We start from the raw sequence: 19,553 nt of genomic DNA, 5'->3' as shown, positions 1-19,553 counted from the left end.
CTTTTCACCATGCAAGAAAGTGGCAACGTTATTACATTTTATAAACACAAATGTAAAAATATTAACTCACCTCCTTGTGGCCTTTGTGTTACTCAACAGAAATTCAGCTACTCCAGCTCACTCAAGAAGTTGGCAACTTCTCTATATTTCCCACTCAGTATCACCCCTCCTTATCCTCCCCTTCCCACTTTTCAACTAATAACTTACAGACATGAGTTAAATGAACATTGAAAACCCAGACAAAACTCACAAGTAGTCAAGGCAATGGATTACTTAAGTTCAGTTTTGTGAAAGCTTTTTGTTTCATATCCAAAACTTGTCATGACAATTGGAGTTGAAGATAAGAAATAAATTAACATAACTTAATGTGGCTATCATGTTTTACAGTGTGGGATGGCACGAGGGTGAGTAAATCATGAGAGAATTTTCATTTTTGCTGAACTATTCCTTTAAAATACACGTCTGGTTTATATTCCCTAAAACCCACAAGCCATGGCATCATATCCTCCCTCATACCCTCGTCTGGTTCCTTTTCCTCTGCAGTCTACTGTTTGTTATTGTTGTGTTGTGATCCTTAACACTGGTCATGCTCTCAGGACAACAAGCAAACATTGCACAAACATTCGACTGTTGCAAAATATGGCTAAGCAGTGCCTTCTAGCTGTAGCACTACATTTGCAAAGCTCTGATGAAAAGGCATACTGGGATAACTGGGATGTACTGCCATCATATGGAGGACTTAAAGTGGCACAGAAATAGGCATGTTTGGAATATCATACTATCCTACTACTCATGCTATTTCTGCAGTATGTACACTGTTTATAGTAGTCTATGCACATTTTCTGTATGAATAGAATATCTGGATTACCTATTTGCCAACATGTACAGTACTTTGCTAATGCTTTGTGCTGATTAATAAAATGTAATGTGCCCAACTTGAGCTTTTATATCCAGCAGATTTCCAGTGTTTTGATGGCACTGCTTTTTTTGATCGGAGAGATTTTTACACAAAATTGGATTACAAATGCAAAATAACCCTTCTGTGTTACTGGACAGCTCTCGAAGAATTAAACATGCAATATGATGAGGGCATGTAACAGCAATATTGCATACTACTTTTTAAAACCTTCCTAGTTGCATATTGTGTATCGTTTCAACGGTTTTTAGTCATATCGGAGTATCAGTATGACGTATATACAGTAGTATTATATTATATACATGGCAATATATTTACAGAAAACTGACTGAATCCTCTGATATGTCTCTAGAGGGGGCCATGGGACAAAGAAAATCCTTTTTTTTATGATATACAACATTTCTGCTCAGTGTCATTATGATAAAAAATACTGATAAGTGCTAATCAAAGAAAAAATATAAAGGCTAAAAAGAGCTTTGAGATCCAGACCTGGCTTCTAACATGTTTAGAGACTTTTTAGGAAATTGCATACATTGTGTTTACTCTGGCACAGCAGTAGATCGCTGTCCTATAAAATACTGGGCTGTGTTTTGACAGGCAGCTCCTTAGATAAGAAGAGATGGCTGATGCCTCGGCATATGTCAACCACCACAGTCAATCTGAGAGCTGAGCATGCTGGGACTCACAAGCAGTTGAAGTCAGAGAGCCAGTGGCAACATTGCTAGCATGCAAGATTTGCTTTTGACTGTACATAGATTCATGAATGGATAGAATAGGAATATAGATTAAAACAATTCCTTGCCCCCATTGACATACACGTTGTGATTGTACATAAAAAGTTTACCATTGAAGAACTTACGATCAAGTTCTTCAATGGTTAGCACATTTATGTTAACAGCAAAAGCATTGTTTCATCAATTTAGATTCCATTAATCTGCATGTTAATGCAAAAAAATGTCCTGATTTGATCTTTAGAAGTCTTTGAGTTCATTAGCTCATGCAACAACAGTCATAACTGCATTTCATATTTCTTGTGGCGTACAGGAAGAGGACAGTCATTGTTGCTAAATATACTGTCATTTACTCTCTTGCCCATGGCGTGATACACACATTAGCAATTGCCAATGTTGTTCTTGATTTTCCTTTGAAGTCTAGATTGGTTTCAGCTAGAGTTCAGTGTACTTTAAATTGATTTGTGTGAGTAAAGGGAGGTTTTACCTGTAATTTGCACCTTGTTTTTATTTTTTTTATTTATTTTTTGTCCATGTTTGCTAAAGGATCAACACTAGTAAATAGTGTGATTTTTTTATATTTCGGAAGCAATTTATTTTTGGGTTTGTGTTGTCATAAGAAGTATTTTGGTGATGTTAAACACCCTGGAGATGCATCACTTTGTTTATTTGACATGATGCCATCCAGTCACTTTTTGCATCCTCCCTTATCTGTAAAACCGAAGAGCTGCATATTAACTCATATAAATAATATAATACCTAATATATTAGTATTAACCATATTATTTCTATTTTGTGACAGTACTATGAATGGGAATGTAATCTATGGTCAGTCAAATATATATATACACAGTTGCTACAGTACCATTCTAGTATGTGATTGTATATGGCACATACAAACTATTATCTATGACATGTTGTATGCTTACTGTTAGAGATGAAAGTGTAAAAGTTAAAACACATCAAAGCTCAATAGAATTAGACAAATGAGGTACAGTATAAACCCAAATATGTCAACTATGTGCACAATAAGAAAGCAATTGAACACTGTGTGTAGCAATTTCAAAGTTTAGTCGAAGTAAATGCTGTTGGAATCTAAATGTTGGAGACATTTAGGCCCCTGCCCTATGTAGAATAAAAACACTTTTATAAGGTTAATGAATCTGATATGACTAGATTCCTCATATCATGTGAGTGGTCATGATTTTATACATGTTTCAAAATTACAATTCATTTCTGAAATGAAAAACTTTTATAATGGGAAAACGTTACAGAGTGCACCTTTAAAAGATATTGTGCTTTGCTCTCTGACCCACATACCTTTGAATCACTGAATTAAACAGACTGGCTGAAGCATGTGTGGTCTGACATCCAGTGGAGCCAGTGTGTGTTGCTCAATACACACGCACAGGCCAACCTCAGCACCGAATACACTCACTCAGTACACTGTCTTATTTATTTAAAAAACATTTTTTTTACATAAACACAAACCCTTTGGGAAAACATGAATGGAAGGATGGATAGATGGACTTCATGAACTTTGGTTCAATGAAGGAGGACTAAAACGATTATTCCACAAGGCCCTATGTAGTAATACACTCATCACTCTTACATCATATCTGTGTCATGACATCTGTAACATGTGTCAGCAGTCTTGTGTCTCACTTTGAAGACTCCATTAAATTGCTTGATGAGTGTTTTATTATTAATATTATTATTAATATTATTCTGGTTTGACATGCTTCATATTAGGAGCTTTAAGCAAAATGTATTGAAGGGTTCATACCTATTATTTAATTTATTTGAATTTTTTATTATAGTCATCAGGCTTTAGTTTACATCACAACATTATGCCGAGTTTACACTACACGATTTTAGGCCCTATTTACACTCGCCGACAATTTTGTGGAGATTGCCGACAAAAGCCCGAAAACATAAAGCATATCGGAGATATCTAGAATGTCAAATATCTGGACCCGTCTGTGATTCCAAATCACGCAATGTGAAATATGTTTTTCTGAATACAACAGTAGCATTGTCAAAATGAGAGAGCAAGAAACCAGTTTCAGTGGGAGGAGTCCTGGTGTACCTGCAGCAGCACATCAACTAGCATGGCTGCGGTATCAAGAAAGTCTCATTGGACCAAAGAAATGGAGGAAAAATATGTGGAACATTGGCAGGAGCACCAGTGCATATTTGATGTTTTATCTGAACTGTACGACAACCGGGTGGAGAAAGAGAAGAATTGGAGTGAAATTGCCAATTCTCTTGGACAGTCAGGTAAGCAAATGGGTAGAATTTTCAGTAGGAGGTACATTTTCATATTGTAACCAATAAAATATATGATTAAAAACATACACTTTATATTCTGAAATGCATAATATATGATCATGCATTTCTTTTCCTATCTCGTATCACTTCTCACGTGTGTTCTGTTGTGAAACGTAGTTTGCTGTCCAGGCAGAGTTGTCAGGGTGAAATGTATTGTAATGTGTTTATCCCTGATGCCGATTCCTCGTGTAATCTGAAAACTCTATGACTTCCATGACAAGACAGACAGTTGTGTAATTTGAATGGTACCACGATACGACGTCTTTTAAAGTCATGTAGTGTGTAAGAGGCATTAGTCAGTTGCAGATGGTAATAGGAGGAGAGGACATTCTAAAGAGCATTCAATAGGGCCTTTTATATGCCACTGAGTGCAAGATGAGTCATCAATATCTTTTTGCCTATTTTGCCAGAAAGGAAAGACTGTAAATGTTATGTGCATTTATCTGCTGTAATTTCATTTGGTCAGGTTTTAGGTGTAAACATCATACAGATGACCTCAAAGCTACAGTAACAAACTATAAAGTTCAGCCAAATATCTAATTTTGATTTTAAAGCATCTTTAAAATGTTTTACATAGTGACTTGTGAGTAGTGAATAACACATTTTTCTTTTTCTTTTTCTTTTTCTTTTTCCCCCTTAATAAATGACAGCACACCTGATACTGTGACACATGTTTAGTCAAATGGTAAAGTTCAGATAGTAGAACTGGCCCCCGGCTAAGGGTGAACTCTATCTTAACTGGAGGTCTTTCTGTCCTATTGTATGAAAAGTAACTTGCCATTGCATTCAGAGGTCATGCACAGAAACATCCAATATTCCCATCCAGAATAGTCAAGGCTAGATTACATTATTGAATAAGACAAAAGCATGTGTAGTTTTAGCCCTGCCCAAATTTGTCCTGAGTGAATTTTTTGCTCAGCACAATTAGTACATAGGTTGTACATGGTGTTTTGATGATGTCAAATGTACTGTTAAATGAAAATAACGAGATAAAGATATTTAAAAAGATAATAAATCAGGAATCAGCCTTCAGGGCATACTTGGCATTTAACACAACACAAAAATCACAGTTTATTCAAGCAAAAGTCATAAACCTCATGCCAAAACAAATAGCAGCTGAATATGACCGTGTATTCAGAGAACATCTATAACTTTTTATCCCAAAAGAATCCTGTATTTTAAAATGATATCATTTCCAGATGTTTAATGTTCAGGTAATGTTGTGTAGTGTAGTAAATGTACAGTACGTTCCCCAATATAATTATTTTTTAATCCTAATGAAAACTGTAAACATTGCTTCTCTGCTGAAGAATATTCATTTTTATTATAATTTTATTTATTTTTTAGTTCATTCAATGGAATTAAGTTTTGCTTTGCAACTGAAATAGATAATACAAATATAAATAAGAGGCATTTAAATTATTTAAGGAATACAAATAGAAAGCACTTTGTACATTAATATAATTTACATAATTTAACATAAAATTTGAAGGATGAATTGACTTGAAGGTCATTTCCTGTTGGAGGTGAAACCAAATGTTCTCCAGTCCTGGTGTATACTACAGTATGTTCATTTTGATAATTACAGTAATGAATTGGTTTGTGCATGAGTATTAGTGCATGAAAAGATGCAAAAAAGGGTATCCTATTGAATATTGCTTTCAAGTTAATTTACTGGGATCTGATGAAGTCTGATGAATTGATGGCATGGAATCAAACATGCTTTGAAAAGTGGAAATCATCAGTGCATGTGTCCATTGTGCTGTCCATCAGTGTAGGTAAAAGGCCCAGATTTTTCCCTAACAGTCATGCTCAGGTACGATTCTGCACTTAAGGATCTTCAGAAAGTTTTGGACTTTGTTCGAATCACGGCGAAAGCAGTAGAGGAGCTCGTAGTCACTCATGGCCTCTCCACTGTCAGATACAGGAAGCATGACTTCAGGTGAAGACAGACCTGTCACAGAGTTGCCGAGCATGCCCAGTACCCTCATCTGACAGGGTGAGAGAGAAAGAATGAATGAATCACAGTGTTTATGGCACCTTCCATGAACAGGGTATGAACTAGGGCCTGAAAATCTATTAATTCGATTAAAATTCAGTGAAAGGTTGACAATCTATATTGTCTGAGTGTTAAAGCGACAGTTTGCTCATGAATGAAAATCCTGTCATCACTGACTAACCCTAATGTTGTTTCCAAACCCATATGAATTTCTTAATAAAATAGAAGCAGATGTTAGGCAGTATGGTCGTCTTAGTCACTATTCACTTGCAATGCATCTGGTTTCCATACAAGAAAAGTCAATGGTGACTGAGACTAGCATTCTGCAGTCCCCACAATGGAGGTGATGTCAGGCTTCACTGTTCTTCTGGGGAAATGTGTATACTGCACATATATACTATATGTATAAACACTGTATATATATATACACCCTTTAGTTTTACCTTTTCAGCTACTTTCTCAACCCCTTTCCTCAGCTCAAGAGCCATGTCACCCATCTCCAGGGCTTTGTTACTGCTGAAGCTGTTGAAATCTTGCTGGTGAGCCATGCTTTGGTGCAGCTGGAACAGGGGGTCCTTCCAGGCCACCAGCAATTTAAGAATCACCTCCGTCAACTCTTCACGCTGAGACACAAAGGAGAGTGGTAGCAGACATATAGTAAGCAGCTATGCATGAATTGGAGCTATAAAATGACATCGTACACATGTTCAATTTGTACAGGTATTCATCTCTTGGAAACTATAAAATCAACTAATCAGGTTTTAGAGTGTGAGGAGTCGGTTGCTTGGTTACTTAATTTAGCGGATATGATTTGAAGTATGCTAACTGATGGGACAGTCCCACTGGAGCAGGCTGCAGTTAAGTGCCTGGCTCAAGGGCACAGAGGTAAAGGCAGCATTTGAATCAGAGAACACTGCTCAATAAGATGCGTGATGCGTGATAAATGCACTTCAGAGCTCAGAGACAGAGCAAACAGTCTAAGCAAAGTCTTAGCACAATGCAGAATCACATTCCAGACAAATATGCATAGAGACAGAAAATGAGGGTCGGAGAAAGAGACATGGCATAGGCAAAGACACAGCAAAATGAAATTAAACTGTGTTTTTTTTTTCCAGATGTATGCAATTAGTACAATATGTTAGACTCACTGCTAGTTTCTGTGCATTCTCTTTGCCAGTTGGAGTAAGTATGTTAGAGGTGTGACATTTGCGATAGATCTTTCCAATGTGGTTTTTGCTGGGCAGGAAATATTGTTCCTTAAGAAAATAAAGAAGATGATGAGAAAAGCAAAAGATACTTTTGAAGTTAAAAGAACACGCTGATGTCACACTTCAGCGGCAGATAAATTAACTTTGTTTTAAAGTCATTATCCATCACAATTTCTTAATTCATTTTGTTTTATTTATTTAATAAGATAAAATGTTATGCTTATTATTGTTTTTTGTTAGTTTTAGTTTAGTATGTCTATCTATCTATCTATCTATCTATCTATCTATCTATCTATCTATCTATCTATCTATCTATCTATCTATCTATCTATCTATCTATCTATCTATCTATCTATCTATCTATCTATCTCAGATATTTGTGCTTGTATTACAGGTTTAGATATAATGCAGTGTTTAAAAAACTAAAGGTTACACAGTTTCACCTACAAATCAAACCTGTCCCTCATTATATCAATAACATCGCTGTCAATGGTTATATTACAACCTCTTTACATAGACAATTGAACTAGAAAAATAACTTTAGTATATGCAGCTGACAGAGAGAAAACGAGACAGATGTGACTTACAAACTCTGAGTGCAGATCATTGGATAGGCTGTGCATTCTGGCAGAATGCTGAATGACCCTGTCGAAGAGATCTGCCAGTGACGGGACGTGGCATCCTGATGGCCCATGTGCACAGATGGGTGCAGAGCTGACATGGCCGTGAGGATCCAGGCACAGCAGTGCCACAAGCAGCACAGCCACTGTCGGCAGAGACAAACCCAAAGAAAGAAAGAAAGAGAGGGAGAGAGGGAGGGAGGATGAGAGAGAATAGATGAGCAAAGAAAAATAAAGAAGAAGGTTAGATAAATACATAAGTTCCTTGGCAATACTCAGGCATGGAAAAACATGAGTGTACATCCACAGATTGAGACGAAGAAGAGTTTAAGTGCAGGCAACTACATGGACTTGAAAAGCTAGCCAGTCTCTTTGAATCAGATGCTCTGTCAGTTTTTAGAAATACCTTGCTTCAGGCTCCTGGACATGCTGAGAGGAGAGGATAGGTTATGGAAAAGCAGGGGGTCGGGCTGCTATTTAAAGTGTCCAGATGGGGTCGATAGGTGCTGCTGTTTGAATCTGCCCATTAAAGAGAAAGATAGAACGGAAGGGGCGGGTATGAAAGTATGCGTGCGTAATGCCATGATTGTCATAGTTCATTGTGCCCATTCCTTCAATCGGATAATGACTAATGCTTCCACTCCCTGCAGGCTGCCTGTTAAGATTTTGTGATGTTTCGATAGTTTACCTTTAACCCTTTAACTGTCCTGTCATTTTCCCCATCAGAGGCTGCATTATGAATAAACCGTGTTTAGTGATGCACTAGAATAAAAAAAGACACATTGAAAGACACATAATACTCTAATAGATATTGTTATGAATCTTAATGTGTGTGTTACTATTTAATTTATTCTTATTGTCCAGCATTTTACGATTAAAGTGATAGTTTACCCCAAAATTAAATGCTGTGATCTTTTACTCACTTTCCAGTCTTTTGAAACTCATAAGACATTCTTGCTACTAAAATGTCCAAGCTACTCTTTTCCATACAATGAAAAAGAATGGTAGAATTGTTAGTGAATAATAAAATACATTTCTGTTTGTTCCACACACAAAGGTATCAAATGACTTCAACAGACTTGGAATGTAGTGCATGAATCATATGGACTACTTTTATGGTACTTTTTTACTCTTTGGATCTTGACAGCCACTGGTCCCTAATCCACTTTCATTGTAAGACATCGTGAGAGTGCAGTATGAATTCCTCCCTTTGTGTTCCATATGAAAAAAGAAACCCAAAGGGGTTTGGAACGACATGATGTTGCATAAATGATGAAAGAATTGTTACTTTAAATTAGGTGCTCATGGGTAAGAACCTGTGTGTTAGTGTTTGAATTCTGCTTGTCTTATTGCATGTGCTGAGCTGTGGAGATCTCGCTAACAGACATTTGACCTCAGACATTTGTTTTATTGTACACGTGTATTTATTTGAAAGTGTGGTTGGACATTCAGTGCCACTGTGATGAGAACTGTACGCCACCCTACCCTCAGGGCACAATATGTACGGCTAGTTGACAGGTAGACGTTAGACTCGATGCAACTGTGATGTCAGCCAGGAGGATTTGGGTCAAACACAGACAGGATGACTTACAAACTGTCAAAATAAGTGTTCCTCTAAATGAAGGATAAAAATAGCATGCTGACAAAATGTTCCCTTATGATAAGGTGCAAGGAACAAGCTGACAGAAGTAATAGAGATGAGGTGACTGAATAGACCACTCAAGATGACTGTGTTCCAAACTGGTCAAAAAATATTTTTGTTCCTGTACTTAAAGTGCAGTCTGTTTCTGTACATTCTTAGTGTTTGATGAGATAACAGGAACAAAACCAACAAGTTAAGTATGAAAGAAAATTAATTCTGCCATCGATGGGGTGCATAATTGAAGAAATAAGCATAAATTTGTTTGTCTGTTAACTTAAGTACAGTAAAGTAGCTTAATGAAAATCTCAGCGTACATACTCTAAAAGACAAGATATGATGTTTTAAATTTTTTTTGCTAGAATAATAATATAACATACTATTTATTGTACATGTTGTTAATGGGTTTAATGCAGAATTGAGTATTTATAAGAATAGATGCCAGATTTCAAATCACATACTTTTGAGGGATCTTACAACAGCTGTTAACGTGAATAGCTCAATAAGAATAGCTCTCTCCAGGTGTTGTAGACCTCATTGGTTTGACCAAGGTAGTCCTGCTGATTAGCTAGTTAACTAGCTGGACTGCAGAAACTTCTGTTTTTGAAATCTATTAGGGTTCAAAGAACATCTAGGTATATATTTCAGACTGTGAGCAAGAAATCAATTTGGCCTGCTAGATGATCTGTGGAGATGGTCTCATTCTGTGCTTGGCAGACTTGATTAACTGCTCCACGTGAGAGTTGAACAGAAGTAATGAGTCACTGTTCACACACAGCAAAAAAACGTGGGGGAACAATTGGACCCAAACACCCAGCGGGGCTCTGCAATGGAACTCATGTAATGCAACATTGTTTAAAAAAGAAATCAAAATTGTTCACATATTCTCTGCATGCTTTCCGGCTTTATTTGCTCGCCTGTGTTTCCAGTGTTTCTCTTGATTTCATATAGCTAATTAATTGAATCAGTTGTGTTTCTGTATGTTCACAGCTCTGAGGTTTGTCAGGGTGTTGTGTTATGACTACCTCTTCTACCTTGGTGTGAGATCTCAGCCATTCTTGGTGTACTGCATCATGCGTGAATGCCTAAACATTTGCAAAATTTTTGTAGAACCAAAAACCACATTGTATGACATTTTAAATATTAATTTAAATTGATAACACAGCTTAAAATACACACAGAATACATTTACAGTTTATATGCATGTTTTACTTTTCATGGAGGCAGCTTTTTGTTTATATTGAAACAACACGAAATGCGACCACAGCCAAGATGATACAGCACCATGGACAGCAATTGCATTTTAATTTATTTTACCTTTATTTTCTTTATTCAAAAGCGCAGAAAGGGAACGCGCACACATTAAAATCAATAAATCGAATGGCTTGGTCTCCTCTATAGGTGAATGAGTCTTTTCAAAATCAACTTCTATCGACAGTCATTCATAATTTGTACACTTCTGGAGCATGCCCAGATGTTCAGATGGACAGAAAATGATAAAATCACAAAAAGAAAAAGTTCCAGTAAAAAAAATATATTTTCTGAATCATTTCCTTTTCTGTTTGAGTAGGTACACCGCAGAGTGGTATTTCCATCCATAACCCCACATTAAGATGCCCAAATGCACTCTCAAGTATTCTGCTATAGTCACTAAATGTACTTTATATAAATTGCATATATTTTTCCAAAACCTTTTAACATTGGAGCAATCTAAAATCAAGTACTTTGAAAATGTCAGTGGTGCAAATAAGTAAGAACGATTTCTTAGAAATGTCTAGGCAATTACACAATGTTGTTTTCTGACCTCTTATGGACAAGCCCTCAAACACAAGTGCTAAACGCTTTGGCCTGGCTCATATCCGGGTTGCTTGACTTCTGCTTAAATACATCGTCTTGAATGATGTTTCTACTTGTTTTAAGAAGAGGGATATCCTCCCCTACACTTTCTCTTCCATTCCTCTAAATGATTGATGTTAAATAAACATGAATGTATGCAATGTGTAAGTATGAATAATAGCATGACTACCGGTAATTGCAACTGGGTCCTGCTGAAGCCTATGACAAATGTAATTAATATATACTGTGCCGATGTGGGTTTGGGAATACTGTTGCTAATATCTGAAAAATTATTGTAATAGCTAAACGTGTGTTAAACCTGTAGCTTAATGCAAACAACTTTTTTTTCATACTCTGAACGTTAAACCTTCAATCCCAGCTAGCGTGCTTCCTCGTCCACAATCTCCAAGGACAGGACAAGGAGTTCCTGCATCTTCGCAAGAAGGGCAACATCGTTGGCAAAGTCCAAATCAGTAAATGTTTTACATCACTGACAAGAAACATCTGGCACTCAGATATACGACTTCAAAACAAAATTTGCCTCTATTGAGTCTACATTCTAACAGTCCTGCTTACGGAGCAGAAACATGGTCCTTAACTACAACACTTAACAGGAAACTCAACGCATTCCACCAGTGGTGCTTGAGAAGGATATTGAAGATATCTTTTCTCAAGCGTACAACAAATGACGAGATCTTCAGATGCACAGGAGAAGGGTCAGTTTTAGTCAAGATCCATAGCAGACGACTACAATATATTTGACATGTCGGTCGATCGGCATCCAAAGAGGACCATGAATGAGCACTATGCACCATCATAAATGGTTACCCAAAGACCTGGAAACGACCTGTGGGCAGACTGAAAACAATGTGGACAAGAGTTATCAAATCTGATCTTGCCCCACTCAATTTAGGTCTCCTCAACGCCTGAAAGCCAGCTTAGGACACAGAGAGTTGGCAGCGTATAGTGGAAAAGGCAACGCTCCTTTAGTGGGCATACCAATGATGATTATGAGAATGTTAAAAATGTAATGCTGATACAAATGTTTAATTTCAAATCTAGTGAGAATCACACAGGCACCAAATGAAATTAATCGGGCCTTACACAAGAGGTGATTTTTCATCACATGTAACTTAAGGTGTGTGTATGTGTGTGTGAGTATTAAAATCAGATGGTTCCTCCCTCAATCTTCGGGCAGTTGTTTATCTGATTAATCTGAAGGATTTGTGAGATTTGGCCCAACCCTTTACAGCCCTTCCACATCATCAGCACAAATGAATATATATATATATATATATATATATATATATATATATATATATATATATATATATATATATATACATAAATAAAGATAAACAAGTATAACTAATAAAAAGTACATGGTACTATTATGTTAAAGAAGGATGTAAATGAATAGGTAAATAAAAGTGCAAAAGATGGAAAGATCCAAGTGGCTGATATGGATGAAGCAATGGCAAAGTATGAATATTATCTTACTTGGAGAAAAATAGCTGTTTCTCTGTTCATTAATTAATTTATTAATAAGGCAAATAACTTATTTCTAATTAAACAAATAACTCCAAGATTATTTGCTAAATATTTGATACACAGATTATGCCATCTAAAAACATTAGAAAATCAAAAACTGATAGTATACACAAATGGCGACATCTTCCCCTAGTGGTTCAGGGTAATGTACAGCTGGGAAGGAACTGTTCCATTTCACATCCTTGAACACAAAGAGCTGAAGAAGTCTGATCTCCCAGAAGCACTGAGAGGGTTCTTGCAATCTGGAATATGCAGATAAACTGTACTTATTTTGCCTCAAGTTTCTTTATCTGGAACAGGCAGATGCACGAAACATGAAGGGAAGGTTTGCTCGCCAGATCTTCTACTCTCTCTCTCTCTGTGGTGTGGAGACCCAGAATGTTGGATGGTCTGTTTCTCTGGAGACACAGAAGTGTCTTCAGAAGTGTTATTCTGTTATTGCCTCCTGACTTGCGAGCTGAAAACTCAGAATTTTGGAGTGTCACTTTTATTTCCTCCTGGAGTGGAGACTCAGCACAAATGTGTGGCCATTTGGAGGATAGATTCATATTTTTCTGGTGAGGAGGAGATTCCAGTTCGCGTCTTCCTGTTTCAGGATTATGATTGGCTTCTGACATCAGAGGGGGGCACACAGTGCGGTTCACTCTCCCTTCTCTGTGTGGAACTAATTTGCATATTTTAAAGTACACAGTTAGATCAGTGACTTTGAAGTTTTACCTCTACATTGTTCACTTTCCAAACCACTTCCAAAATATTTTTGCCATTCTTCTGAATGCATAGAGTCTAAATAAGATTCAATTTACATACAGTAAACAGTTCTGTCAACAAACATGAAGTGGATCTGTTGCAGTTGGTGTCAAGTTTAGGAGTAAAGGTTTGTGTGTAAAGATTTGTCATTGTGGCTTCTTTGTTTCATCTTTTGCCACATGGTAAGTTAATGCTGCTTTGAGAGGTCTTTTTTAATGGAATTTTTATAATCCTTCTCATCTCTGTTCTTAGGTCAAACTTTAGGATGGGTTTGAAATGTTGCTAAGAAACCACTCGTGTACTAATGAGAATTCCTTTCCAATATGTTGGAAGATTAGGACCTTATTTTCTGAGGTGTCTGGCAGTTGTCTGAGCAGCTTATCTGATGGCTGCTTGGCAACTGTTTGTGTTGGTCAGCCACAATCCAATCAAAATGGAGCCAATTTTCCTTGCTTTGACAGTTAGAGATGGGCCATGCAATAAACAGAAATGAAATTTATGCCAATTGTTCACCACAAAAACTACCCTTTTGGGGAGGATTTGCTGAGAATATAATAGAATAGAATAGAACAAAACAGAATAGTATATTTCTACATTTACATTGCATCATTTAAAACCTAACAATTGGCGTTTTTGAAGAAAAAAAATATATTTAGTTTTCTGCTTGAATATTTTGCTTGTGCTAAACTACATGCCACTTAGTTTGATATTTTGTTATCTAATGCAATGCCATTCATACTGAAAATTACATTGCAATTAAGACTTGCTTAAGTGTTAAAACACATTTTGGAGCCACTATAATATGGATTTAAATGTCAAAAATTATACTCATATCCATGTGTGGCAAAACAATGACACTGAATGACATTGTTCTCAATTGCCTGGCCTCACAGGAATTGGTTAACCATGTGGCCTTGTTTCTCTGACATTTCATCACCCAGAAAGGTTTTGGGTGGAGAGTCCAGTATAGCTTGGTGTACACTTAGTTCAGAGTTATTTGGGAACACTACCTTTAGGAAGGTCCATGTTGAAGACACTATTAGTAGGCCAGAGAGTTATATTTACAGTTGGTTCAGCTGAGTTGCATATGGAGCTCGGAAGCTGCATAAGTATACAGTTGAATTGGGGTGATCTGGAAGGCTAGATATGGTAGAAGCAGACAGGCAGCATGCAAGCAGCTCAGTCGGGTTCAGGTGGACTGGGCTTTGTGTTGATAATGCAGATCTATCCCCCAGGGGCAAGCTGGGCAAGCAGGGGCAAGAACGTGGAAAAGGAAGAACGTGTACTTTATTAGCATACTGTAGTAGTTAGTTAATATGGCATGACATGGGGTGAAAGAGGTCTTCACGTTTGATTGCATGTTCATGCAGTGTTATACATGCCCTAAACTGCCACTTTGCTGAATCATGCTAATGTTGTGGCAGCACTGAGATTGCCCTTTGACCGCTGTCATATGATGTCATATGATGCATTGATGTAAACAAACATGTACAGGAAAGGTTTAAGAGAGAGCATTCATTATAGTTGGGCATTCATAAGATTTGGGTTGGGGTCATTTGGAATGACGTTCATAAGAAATATTTAGCTCAGGTTTTTGTTTTATTTTATTTATTTATTTGTATTGCTGCGCACATGAGCACATACTGTATGAATAATTTTGGTCTTTCATGGGCAGTTCTTCATTCACCTTTACTGCCATCAAGACTGTGAACCATTTAGAATTTAGTTGAGAATGCATTTCAATTCCAGTTGAATCTAAATTTGAATTAAGGCAGCAAATTATGAATTTAAATTCTGAAAATTTGAATTCAATGAAGTAGAATTAAAATGGAATGAAATGCAAATGTCCACCATATTGTTTTCAGATAACATTATAAAAATAAATATTGACACAAATGTTTTTTTTTTAATTATTACAATATATTGTTTTTTCATGATTTTATGAGCTTAATGAATATTTAAAGAAAGAAGATACCTCTGTTTAAAACTGTTCTGCAAAGTTTAGCTGACAAATATATACATGTACACACACACAGATATATATATATATATATATATATATATATATATATATATATATATATATATATATATATATATATATATATATATATATATACTGTATATTCTAAAAAAAAAAAAAGCTAAATGTTTGTATATAGACATACTGTATGGTTTGGTTTAAGGTAAGTCTAAAGTAATTATAATAAGCTTTATATGTAAACAATAGAAGTCAATGGTACATTGACGTTCTCATTTAGATAACTTAGAAAACTTGTGCACGTGCGCTTGTTTGTATTTAGCCACTAGATGTCAGCATGTTATATATGTCTTATATGGTTTTTGTTCTGCCTTTTTTTTGTCCTTTTTAAATGGGATTTTACTTGTTATATCTTAAAAAAAAATGTGTTTGCATAAGATGATATGCATTGTGATCATAAAGGTCATTTTAATAATTGTTTGCAATATGTAAAAATTTAATAAATAAAACAATTCAGCTACACTGAAAACAAATGTTCAATTTGAAAGACATGCTTCATATGTTAACATCTACTCTAACTTGCTTCAAGTCAAAACATTTATTGAACATCACTTGATCAACCTGAACATTAGGTTACAGCAATCAAACTAATTGTAATGTCAGATCAGGGAAAATTAGCAGATAAAATTTGCAGGTTACTACTTTTAAAAAGTGTTCTTTTGCATTATACTCTTTAAGACTGCTTTGCAATCTTTCATAAACATATACTTTATTTCTTCCTGCATCGGCTAGAGACTATAACAGTCACATTTCAAAATGTGTTTGTTTACTTAAAAGTGTTGCCACTAGAGCACACAGACATGTGAAGCACCAAGATACTGACTCTTAACACAGAATGAGGAATAGACAGCACAGAGATTTGTATGCAAGATAAATGAATCTCTTTGAGACAAACATCATCACTCTGTGATACCAGTGTAACACTCACCCTGAAATGGATCATCCCCCATTTTTGCACTTGTACATTATATAAGAGTCCTCATGTGTGCCTCTCACAGGTTTGTAGAGTGTCATTCTTTAGTGAAGTGGAGTGAGTGCTTGTTTGGGTTGAGAGTGGGCTTCTTGGATGAGGAGATTTGCAGTTGATTCCTAGTGGCTGGTGAAGATGATATAGTATTGTGTTGATTAATTAAAACCCAGACAGGACAGTGAACATGTCAAGCTCTCAATAGTTCATCCATCCACCCATCTTCTATTGCCGCTTGTCCTATGTAGTGTTGCGAATAGTGCTGGAGCATATCCCAGATGTCTTGGGCGACAGAAGGGACTCTCAGTAGTTGCCATGTAAAACTCTCAAATTATGTAAAACATGTAGTTTACTGTGCTGAGAGAAACTTGAGGCTGCCAGTGATTCATAATTGGTTTTGTTTCTGAACCATGATTTGCATGTCCTTAATATGTTAATATTATTATGAACTGCATAGATGTAACAACGTGCAATATTATTAAGATGGCATTTGCTGAACAGGAACATTTCCGATTTCCTTAATGCATAAACAATTTATTTAGCTATCTATACCCAATTATATGGTTACACTGTTGTAAACACCTGTCCCAATGGGAATCAATTCTCTACTAGAAGGAATAACAAAAGTAATCCACCACCAACAAATGAGAATTTTTCTTTGGCACTCATTCCGTATCGCATATTATGTGTTTGAGTGAATCTGCAAATATGAACCAAATATATAACCAATGAAGTCTTATATGTGACTTGTATTCTTCTATCTGTATTAAGAAAATTAAAACTTACTGTGTATTGTGCCTGCAGTCCCATAACAACTGCCTATCTCGAAGGCCATAAAAATGCTCGTCATGCAGACAGGCTGTTGTTAGGAACACGTGTTGTTATGTAGTGCCAGAACTGATATTGAGGACAGCTATCTACATGTGCATTGCCTTTAAAACTGCCTTCTTTCTAACCGTGATGCCTTGAGCTGTCATAGTGAAACCAATGACAGCAAGCAGGTTTTTCTGTCTCTTTTTTCTCTCCCAGCTGTTTTCTGATTTGTATGTTTTTACATAAATATGCTTATTCCTATAGCTTTTTCATTATAAGTTATGGTTGGATCACGTAATCAGATTTATTGATTTGCCATACAAATGATTCATAAATAATGCATGAGCTATCTCTGTTGTGTGGTGGAAGGCACACTCATGCACATAACCACCTTGAAAATTGCCCGTGCAGTGTTGCAACCCTTTCACATGGACAGAAAACAGATGCACCTGTAATATTTTCAGACAGTCAAGCATTTTAACACAGCATTGTGCTGCATTTATCAAGGTAGCAGTGTTTAGGTTAAAGCCCATTGTATAATACTTGCTAAAAGCATGTCTTGTTTGATTTGACCTGCAATCTCTAATTCTGGCACAGGTGAACTTCTTCTTTGACCTTGAACTTGCAATGCATCATTCTCCGTTTTATAAGGGTATTGACTTTAGTTCACTGAGCAACAAAAACCTATCCATATGCCTTCAGTAAAATAATATTTTATCAGTTGATCTCTGTTAATTTACATGAGTTATTTTAGGTCATTAAAGGAATGTTCCAGGTTCAATACAAGTTAAGCTCAGTCGACAGCATTTGTGGCATAATGCTGATAACCACAAAAATATATTTTTACTCGTCCCTTTGCTTTTGTTTAAATGTCAAAAATTATACTCATATCCATGTGTGGCAAAACAATGACACTGAATGACATTGTTCTCAGTTGCCTCAATTTGACAAAAAAAAGAAGAAGCAAAGATCGAGGTTACAGTGAGACTCTTACAATGGAAGTGAATGTGGCCAATTTTTTGAGGGTTTTAAACACAAAAATACGAAGCTTATAATTTTATAAAAGCACTTTCATTAATTCTTGTGTTAAAACTTATGTATTATTTGAGTTGTAAAGTTTTTTAAATCGTTTTAGGGTTGTAATGATGACATTGAGTATTTTAATGTTAAAACATTGGCACCCATTCTCTTCCATTGTAAGTGCCTCACTGGAACCAAGATTTAAAAAAAAAAAAATTTAAAAGAAAAGGAGGTACGAATCAAAATATATTTTTTTGTGGTACTCAACATTATGCCACAAATGCTGTCGATTGAGCTTAACTTGTATTGAACCCAGAACATTCCTTTAACACTTTGCACCTTGACAACTGACCCCATACAGTGCGATCAATGAGTGTTCATTAAGTGCCTATACGAGAAATTGACTTCCAATATATAAGAAATATGGACTGTGGTTAAAAGTGACAACTAGCCCATCTCTGAACTGATATATAATCTGAACTGATCATATACAGTAGAGAGAGAGCACCTTATTTTAATTCTATCTTTATTGTTATTTGTTACTATTTTATTATTATTATTTGTCTTGTCATTATCTGTTTTGTGTATTAATGCTTTGGCAATATTGTATGTAAACACAATCATGCCAATAAAGTACTTTTAAATTGAAACTGAGAGAGAGAGAGAGAGAGAGAGAGAGAGAGAGAGAGAGAGAGAGAGAGAGAGAGAGAGAGAGAGAGAGAGCGCTGTTCCTGTACGTGTGATCACCAGCAGGTGGCGGGATTCAGCAGATGCAGATATGCGCGAACTGTCTCACACGCTTTCTGCTCTTTAAGGAGGATACGCGCGCCAGCATCTTTCCCACTCATTCCTGCTCATTCACGAGAGAACGCCACATGGAGTTTGTATTCTTGTTTTATTTCTCCGTCTTTATTCGCGAAAGTTTTTGGCGAAGTAAATGAAGGTTCAGTGATGCGTTTGTTTGAGACGTTTCACTGATGCGCACCTCGCGCTCGCTCTCGACGAAGAACACATGAGAATGATGGAATAGGCGTTTCTCTCTCCACCTTCACAATGGGATTATTTAAACTTTATTTTCTGCTTTGTACTGTCGGAGTTTTGTATGGTAAGTTCATAATTTGTCAGGCTTCTTAG

At 36.3% G+C, this 19,553-nt stretch overlaps 2 protein-coding genes across 2 annotated transcripts in view; one reads left to right on the top strand and one right to left on the bottom strand.

The window, feature by feature from the left end:
- Positions 1–5,291: 5,291 nt before the first annotated feature.
- prl2 (prolactin 2) lies at positions 5,292–8,328 on the bottom strand. Its single transcript, XM_052121170.1, has 5 exons — positions 8,212–8,328; positions 7,773–7,951; positions 7,126–7,233; positions 6,421–6,600; positions 5,292–5,969 (listed from the first exon to the last, which is right to left on the bottom strand). Exons 1-5 carry the CDS (start codon positions 8,231–8,233, stop codon positions 5,778–5,780), a joined length of 681 nt encoding a protein of 226 aa, XP_051977130.1. The 5' UTR covers positions 8,234–8,328; the 3' UTR covers positions 5,292–5,777.
- A 10,864-nt stretch (positions 8,329–19,192) lies between these two features.
- LOC127639021 (protein kinase C-binding protein NELL2-like) overlaps positions 19,193–19,553 on the top strand; it is a 52,609-nt gene continuing 52,248 nt past the window's right edge. The window contains exon 1 of the mRNA XM_052120831.1: positions 19,193–19,524. Within this exon, the coding sequence (XP_051976791.1) occupies positions 19,473–19,524 (52 nt within the window). The 5' untranslated portion in view covers positions 19,193–19,472. The remainder of the gene's footprint in view (positions 19,525–19,553) is intronic.

The sequence above is a fragment of the Xyrauchen texanus genome, chromosome 47 (genome assembly GCF_025860055.1).
Source record: "Xyrauchen texanus isolate HMW12.3.18 chromosome 47, RBS_HiC_50CHRs, whole genome shotgun sequence".
Taxonomy (NCBI): Eukaryota; Metazoa; Chordata; class Actinopteri; order Cypriniformes; family Catostomidae; genus Xyrauchen; species Xyrauchen texanus.
Note: the sequence above shows the minus strand (reverse complement) of the source record. Positions and strands in the feature narration are given on the sequence as shown.

Bases quoted from the DNA above. Each gene is read 5' to 3' on its own strand.
- prl2 (XM_052121170.1), bottom strand. From the start codon at position 8,233: ATGTCCAGGAGCCTGAAGCAAG. The intron at 6,601-7,125 runs GTGAGTCTAACA...TTTGTGTCTCAG, and splicing joins AGAATGCACAGAAACTAGCA to CGTGAAGAGTTGACGGAGGT. The intron at 5,970-6,420 runs GTAAAACTAAAG...TCACCCTGTCAG, and splicing joins TTGAGAAAGTAGCTGAAAAG to ATGAGGGTACTGGGCATGCT.